The sequence below is a fragment of the Equus caballus genome, chromosome 2 (assembly GCF_041296265.1).
Source record: "Equus caballus isolate H_3958 breed thoroughbred chromosome 2, TB-T2T, whole genome shotgun sequence".
Lineage (NCBI taxonomy): Eukaryota > Metazoa > Chordata > Mammalia > Perissodactyla > Equidae > Equus > Equus caballus.
Window position 1 is genome coordinate 62,283,601 of NC_091685.1, and position 7,930 is coordinate 62,291,530.

A 7,930-nucleotide genomic window follows, 5' to 3' on the forward strand; every position below is an offset into this window, starting at 1 on the left:
CCCGACAACAAATTATCTGGCTCCAAATGGTGATGGTGCTGAGGCTGAGAAAGCCCCTCTAGCTGTCGTTTACTTAGCCCCAGGAGAACAGGGACATTGCCTGCTCTACTGTCACTGCCCTCCCAGCGTGCCCGGCCTATGCCTGCCACGTAGTCGTTTCTTAATAAATAGCTGTTGAATAGATTAACGATCAAAGACTGTTTCAGCAAGAGATCTAACTTGTGGAGAGAAGCATAGTTAGCAATTGAGAGTGGTAATTGAAGCTCCATAAGCTCTAGGGAAAAAATCCCAATATAACTATTTTTAAACAGTGCTGTTATATTCAAGTGTGTTTTAAAGAGTTTAGTGGGGAAAATCTTTTTAGAGACTTGGCAGAGATTATGGCTCGTTAAAGTAGATAGAGAGTAATTTTTAGCATTTTATGCGAGTGACTTGTATGTAAACTGGCCACTTCAAAGGAAGGCTCTGAGGGGCCTGCTGGCCTCGAGGTCATAGAAAGGTTGTGCCCCTGGCAAAGGCCACCTGGGTTTTATGCACTCCAATAAATGCCACTTACGCTCATGAGCCCAGGTGGCCCAGGGGATCGTGTGCAGCAGAAAAGAGGAAAGCAGTTTGAAGGGCCTGAGCAGCTAATTAAATAAATGAACCCTGGGGAAGACAGAGGGAAAGAAGGAATAAGAAAACATGCAATGCCTTCTGTTTCAGAACTAGCGGGTAAAGCTACGAACGGGTCCAAAGCCCCACCGATGAGTTAAAACAAGGGTTAGATTAATGAAGTGATGGGGAGAAGCATTTATTGCGTATCTAGAGACTGTACTTCTTTGAATTTTGTTCTTCACTTTATCCCTTCGCTCATGCATTCTTTGAACCTTTGGCTCAATAACCTGAGCTGCTATCTTAAGGAAGAGTGTGTTTTAACACAAAAGTGCAATCAGACGGTCATGGTGTCGCTCCTCGCAGGCTCCACCCCACACGGACGGCTTGGCGGGACTGCATACCCTGAGGCTGGAGGCAGCGCCTCTGCTTCTCCGAGCCCCCAGACCCGCCGCGTGATGCTTCCCTGGGGATGGGTGCTCAGGCTGTCTGAGGCTGGCTTTGCATTTCTACATTTAAGTGACAGCAACCATGACAAACGCCAACTGAGAAAATGACCTTAGGGCAGTAATTTGAAAATAAAATTTTATCAGCAGATTATGTAATCGTTCAAATACAGTGCATGTTAACCAATGTGTTCTCGGGTTTGGCATTACGCTGCAACACAGGCATGTGCTTGGGGCTGGCAGGCCCCATTGTAACTGTCTGCATACATGGCTGTGGATTTAAGAACAACTTTACAAGAAGAAAGCAGCTGTCAGGGCCAAGGCTTGTGGCTCTTCAGGGGATTGTCCCTCCTGAGTCTGGGGACTGGGCTCATTGTGTACTCTCCTCTCTCCCCGCTGTCCTCTCAGGAGGGGGACTTCGTCCGACCCAGCAGCCGAGAAGAGGCCCAGCAGCTCTGGGAGGCCGAGAGGGTCAAGATGCGGCAGATCCTGGATAAGCAGCAGAAGCAGATGGTGGAAGATTACCAGTGGCTGAGGCAGGAGGAGAAATCCTTGGTGAGCAGCCGCTGGGCCTGGGTGGGAAGGGGCACCATTCCCTGCAGCACCGCTGGACACACTGTCATGCAAGTGCTTGCATGGGAGAGAGGTCCACGGCATCATGTCAGTTTGTGTCCTCTTTCGCCTCCCCACTGACTAGAGTGAATGCTCTCCATCATTCAGGGGATTTTAGTTCCGGAATCCTAAGTCCTTTGCTTTGGTTTCCTCCTCTGCAGGACCCCATGGTTTACATGAACGATAAGTCCCCGTTGGTAAGTCACTGGGAGAGGTCTCTGCCTTAGAGTGAAGGCCAGGGGACCCCAGCTCCAGCACCCTGGGTCTGCCCCTCTCTCCCTTTCTGCCTCTCACATTGGGAGCCTGTCTTTCTCTTTCCTCTGATCCCCACGAGGCTCCTTTCCTGAGTTCTCACCTGATCGAGACCCTCAGCACCACCTTCCTCGGCCACAGCGCCCCTCAGCCTCCTGGAAAGGGCAGGCCCAGCCCTGGGTCACTTTTCATCAGGAGCTCCCCAGAGCCCCTGTGACTATGACCTCGAAACCTCTACATGCACAGTCAAGGGCTGGGGAACAGTTGAGGGGGGAAGTGGATTGTCCCCAGAGCCACGTTAGTGACATGTTCTCTTTCCTTCCTTGCAGACCCCGGAGAAGGAGCCTGGCTACAGTAAGTGTTCACGCCCTTCCTTTTGGCGGGAGTTTCCTCTTGACATCTTGCATCGAGCTGCTTGCTGACTGCCCCTGGCAGAGAGCAGCAGCGTCTAGTTGCCGTTTTAAGAAATGTTGAGTTGCTTTCTCCCCTTCCCCTCCATCTGTCGGCCCCACTCCCTCCCTGCCTAGTGCCATTTCTTGTCTCTCTCTGTCCTCAGTCCTCTTCCCAGTTGATCTCCTTCTTGCGTTTATTTGGAAGAGCTGGTGATTCTTTCTTCCTTCCTAGCTCCCACTCACTCTGTTGGAGGCTTTATGGAGAAAAATAAAGTAGCTCCACCCGCTTCTCCTGGTAGATCTCACCTTCCCTGGGCCCAAGGGATGGAAGAGAGAAAGAGGGGCAGCCGAGCCCACAGGATCTTTCCAGAAGTCTCTGCTGAAGGGGGGAGGGATGAGCCAGCAGTGAGCCAGGCTCATCGTCATCATCTCAGAGGCCTGGGGCTGATGGTGGCAATGATGATGATGATGATGACAGCAACCAACGACAATGACAACAGTCACAGAGAACTAAACACAAGCCAAGCATGGGCCCAAGTTGCTCACAAATGTCAACTCACTTAATCTCACAGCAGCTCTCTGGGATGGGTACAATTTATTATCATGCCCATTTTACAACGGACATGAAACCAAGGCACAGGAAGGTTAAGTAACTTATCCAAAGTCACACAGCTAGTAATTAGCAGAGCTCAGCTTTGAGCCCAGGCTCCAGGTACCTTCTGAGCTAACCCTCTTATGTGACAGATGAAAAGTAAGGCCCAGAGAGTGTAAGTGAGCCGCCCTAGGTCACACGGCTCTTTGGAGGTGGAGATGAGAGTATAACCAGGTCTCCCGACTTCCACTCCAGGGCTCACTCTCCCAGCAGCTCCACAGGGCTTGTAGGTGTCTTCACTGATCAAAGTGGGAGTGAATAGTGTGGTTCTGCCATTTCACTCCCTGGACTCCCAAACGCTCAAAGCAAACTACTGGGGAATCCTCGCAAATCTACCCCCTTAGCTGCTGTTGCCCCGGGGTGGGGGCTCCACAGCCACCTGCTGCCTTCACAGAGTGAAGTTCTTCCTCCCGGGCTGTCGAGGCCAGTGTGTGTGCTGTCCTCAGGGCCCGGTGCCAGGGCAGGGAGCACAGACTTGCCGGGGTCGGGACACCCACTGCAGTCACTCCATCTCTGCTGCGACTTTGGCTTTTTCTTTCTGTAAGATGGACAGCAGTGCTTGTCCCCAAGAAAGGGAGGACCAGGTTGACCAGAGCTTCTTTTCCCTGCCTTCTTCCTGGAATTCAGGGTTAATTGTGCTGGGTCTCGCGGTAATAGAGGAGAGAGGGTTGGTTTGGTTATCAGGAGTCACAAAGGGAAGGGCCAGGATGCTGAAAACTCCCCCTACTCACTCCCCCTCTCCCTTGCAGCAGAGTTCACGGGACCCCCACAGAAGCCACCGCGGCTGGGCGCTCAGGTATGTGTGGGCTCTGCCGAAGCTGGTAATGAATTGGAAGCAGGGCTTCACAAGACTGGAGGCCGTGGACTGAAAGGATTTCGGAGGCCCTCGGAAATCACCCAGTCCAGTATCCTCATTATATAGCAGAGGCCCAGAGAGGTGAAGTGCCTCGTCTGAGGCCACACAGCTAACCCATGAGAAAGCAAGGGGAAGACCAGTCTCCCGTCTCTCGTGCCCTCTCCCCAACCTGGAGGAAAGCCCATTGGTCCAGCCCTTGGAAGAGGAGGTGTGGGCCCCCTTCTTCTCTCAAGCCTGCCTGCTTGGCTTCCAGCACCCACTCTGTTCCTACGGTGGCCTGAGACCCTCACTCTCGGACAGTGGCTCACAGCCTTGGCTGTCCATTAGAATAACCTGAGGAACTTCCAACACCACCTGACCCCCATGCCCAGGAGGTGGTTCGGTTGGTCTGGTGTGAAGCCGGCCACCAGTCTTCTCTAAGGCCCCCTGGCAGACTCTAACGTGAGAACCACTGCCCTGGAAGCAGAAGGGAGGGCAGGGCACTATCATTTCGGAGAAGAGTCTTTTCATATTGGGCTGGTGGCTGAGTTGGCACCGGTGGTGCCTGCCCGGGAAAGACTGGTGCTGTCCCCCTGACTCACAGCCTGCCCCTCCGGCGGTCTGCTTCTCTCCCCGCAGTCCATCCAGCCCACAGCCAACCTGGACCGCACCGACGACCTGGTGTACCTCAACGTCATGGAGCTGGTGCGGGCTGTGCTGGACCTCAAGAACGAGCTCTGTCAGCTGCCTCCCGAGGGCTACGTGGTGGTGGTGAAGGTGAGAGCCAGGGGCAGGAGGCGGGGACAGCAAGGTGCAGGCTGCGCATCGCGCCCAGGAGGGAAACGGGGAGGGGCTGAGCTTCCTTGTCTGCCTAGTAAGTGCCTTTCCCAGGAAGACCCCCAGTACAGCAAGGTGCTCAAAGGGAATCTAGTCCCAGGTAGCCTCGGAAGGTGGGTCCTGTCCCAGAAAGGCTCTTCCCAAGGGAAACCTGAGGTTCTCAAAAGAAAGGTGACGGTCACCCTGCCCCTTTCTCTCCCAGAACGTGGGCCTGACCCTGCGGAAGCTCATCGGGAGCGTGGACGATCTCCTGCCCTCCTTGCCGTCATCTTCACGGACCGAGGTGGGTGTCCTCGTCCCAGAATGTGCCATTGGCTGTCGCCTCTCCCCTTCACCTCCACCTGCCCCAGCTGTGTTCCACACAGGAGGCTCATGAGGGCCCTGAGCAGCCTCATCTTGCCTGCTGGGCCTTCAGCAGTTGGCTCTGACAGCACATCTGAGCGGGTACCATAAGCAGCTGAGCTGGCACCCAGAGACTCGGCCAGCTTCCCATGGCGAATGTCCTAGTTTAGTCTTAGATGGCTCCAGCAACTTCTCAGTGTGTGAGGATATGCAAAGGAGCACACAGCTGCCCTTCCCCTCCCGCGCTCCTTTATGTGGTCACCCTCCAGCCCAAGGTTAAGGTGCCTGTGCCATCAAAATAGCTGTTAAGGTTTCTTTAATGGGTCATTTAATCTCATTTTCTTTATTTAAGTGAGAAACAAACTATCAATGAAAACCAAAATGGAGTCTTGGTGCCCTACATGTAGGTGGGGCCTAGGGTGGGCAGAATAATGCCCCTGCCCAGACGTCCACGTCCTAAGGCCCGGAACGCATGACTGTTACCTTACATGGCAAAGGGGACTTTGCAGGTGTGATTAAGTTAAGGGTCTTGAGGTGGGGAGATTATGCTGGTCCAATGTAATCACAAGGGTCCTTGTAAGAGAGGCAGAAGCAGAGGTCTTATAAGAGTCAGAGGAGGAGATGTGATAGCAGAAGCAGAGGTTGGAATGATGCCATTGCTGGAAGGATCCACAAGCCAAGGAAGGCAGCGTCAGAAAAGGCAGGGAACAGGGTGTCCCCTAGAGGCTGCAGAAGGCATGCAGCCCAGCTGTCCCTTGACTTTAGCCCCATAGGACCTCTCTGACCTCCAGAACAGTAAGAGAATAAGTGTGTGTTGTTTTAAGCCACTACATGTGTGGTAATTTGTTACCATGGCAATACGAAACATACGGTGCCTCTGCACATTTGTTGGGTGTCTGTCTGGAAACCAGCCATAGACCCCAGCAGAACCCCACAACCCCTGCCAGGCTGTAGTTTGATCCACCATCCCCCAGTGGCCAGGGACGTGGCACAGGTGACCCCCACACCCCACCACTGTCCCCAGTCACTGTCTGTGACTGCTCAAGATAGGACGATGCAGGAGGGTGTGGGCATTTCCTGGCTTCCCTCTGGGTGGCGGCAGCAGCCCACAGAGGAGCCCCAGGCCAGCCATCGTCCAGTCACTCATTCCACTTGAGCTCAGAGCATGTGCTCAGCGGTGTGCTAGGCTGAAGATACAGCAGTAAATGGAACCCTACAGCTCTCCCCTACAGCCCAAACCACTGGCCCTGATCTCCTGATTTGACAGTGGACGGCTAACAAGTGAATAAACACACTTGACCACTGACCATCCACTTGAATGTTGGGCCAGCAAGAGGGGACATTGCCATGAAGGGAGGAGGGTCTGTGGGGCTGGATCAGACTGGGCTGGGGCGGGCTGAGTTGGGGTCCAGGATGTCTGCAATGTCTGTCCTTGCTGACCTGGCTCCAGTCCACATGGGTTCTTGGACTCAGCCCAGGCCCAGGTCTGACTTGCCGCCCAGAGAACTTCCGACTGCTTAGGCCACTGCCCAGGTGGACACTTTCAGGGCTTCCTAATCCTCCAGGCCTAGACTTTGCAGCCTCTCAGACTCCCAGCCTCTTCCGTGCACTCTTTCTACAGATTGAGGGGACCCAGAAACTGCTCAACAAGGACCTGGCTGAGCTCATCAATAAGATGCGGCTGGCCCAGCAAAATGCCGTGACCTCCCTGAGCGAGGAGTGCAAGCGACAGATGCTCACAGCCTCCCACACCCTGGCTGTGGACGCCAAGAACCTGCTCGATGCTGTGGACCAGGCCAAGGTTCTGGCCAACCTGGCCCACCCGCCTGCAGAGTGACGGAGGGTGGGCGCCACCTGCCCGCGTCTTCCGCCCCGCCTGTCGTGTACCTCCCCTGCCCCGGCCCCCACCTTGCCTTCGGTCACGTGGGTCTTCTCAGGGGGAAGGCCGAGGGGAGACCTTCTGCCCTTGCCACTTTGCACGACCCCCTCTCCCCACCCGACCCCCAGACTGTGCTGCTCAGGCTGCAGCTGGACAGAGGGGCCTCAGGGCTGTAGATACCAGGGGATGACAGAGAGGGCTCAGAGGGGGCCCTGCTGCCTCCCAGCCACTCCCTCCTCACACCCGCCAGGCCGGTTGGGCAGGGGGTCACACTGGTGTCCCTAGTGGCCACAGTGGTGTTATGCATGGACATGGCAGGCCCATTTGGGAACCAAGCTGTTCCTTCTCCTTCCTCTTCCGAACTCAGAGGTCCCCCCCATGCACAGAGGGACCAGGGAGGGGCTTTCTTTTGGGGTGGGTGGATGGTGAGATGAGGGATGGACCTGGCTTTCTTGTACAGTGTATATTGGAATTTATTTAATGTGAGTTTGGTCTGGACTGACAGCCGTGTGCCCCCCTGAGGGGGGACCTGGGACACAGTCCAGGAACAAGCCATTGGGAGTCCCAGCACAGGACGCTGTGTTGTCAACATGCCAAGCGTTGGGGAGAAGGGGAGAGACGAGGCCAAAACAGGACTTGGGCCACAGTCCGCTCTCTCCCTCGCCCCTCCTCTTTCTTCCTTCGCTCGCCGCCTCGCCTCGTCCTTCTTTCTCTCCCTTTTCTTACTTCTCCTTTTCTCTCCCCCTTCCTCATCTCCTCCCTCCCTCTCTCTCTCATGTTTGTGCAGAACACTCTTTTACGTTCTTTCTATTTGACTTGTGGATGAATTAAAATTGTACCATTTGCTTTGTGGTTTGATTGTTTTGTCGGTCTGACCTGCTCTTTGGGGAATGTTGACCTCAGGCCACAGCCCTGGAAGAAATCAATTGTGCTCCTGTTGGGTGCAGATAAAGGGCGATGCTGGGGCTCAAACCTGGGGCTGTGGGGTGACACTGGGCAGCGGGGTCAGTGTGTGCTCCAGCCCCTTTGCCACGACGCCCGACCAAAGGGCCACTTTCCAGTGGGGTCCAGGACAGCCCCATCCACGGC

At 54.9% G+C, this 7,930-nt stretch overlaps 1 protein-coding gene across 22 annotated transcripts in view; it reads left to right on the top strand.

The window, feature by feature from the left end:
• The window catches only part of PTK2B (protein tyrosine kinase 2 beta), a 123,421-nt gene extending 115,734 nt beyond the window's left edge, over nucleotides 1-7,687 (top strand). For all 22 annotated transcript variants that reach the window (XM_023636191.2, XM_023636190.2, XM_023636193.2 and 19 more), the window contains 7 exons: nucleotides 1,449-1,595; nucleotides 1,814-1,849; nucleotides 2,234-2,258; nucleotides 3,698-3,744; nucleotides 4,423-4,560; nucleotides 4,823-4,903; nucleotides 6,584-7,687. In XM_023636191.2, coding sequence (XP_023491959.2) covers nucleotides 1,449-1,595; nucleotides 1,814-1,849; nucleotides 2,234-2,258; nucleotides 3,698-3,744; nucleotides 4,423-4,560; nucleotides 4,823-4,903; nucleotides 6,584-6,799 — 690 coding nt within the window. In that variant the 3' untranslated portion in view covers nucleotides 6,800-7,687. The remainder of the gene's footprint in view (nucleotides 1-1,448; nucleotides 1,596-1,813; nucleotides 1,850-2,233; nucleotides 2,259-3,697; nucleotides 3,745-4,422; nucleotides 4,561-4,822; nucleotides 4,904-6,583) is intronic.
• Nucleotides 7,688-7,930: the final 243 nt, after the last annotated feature.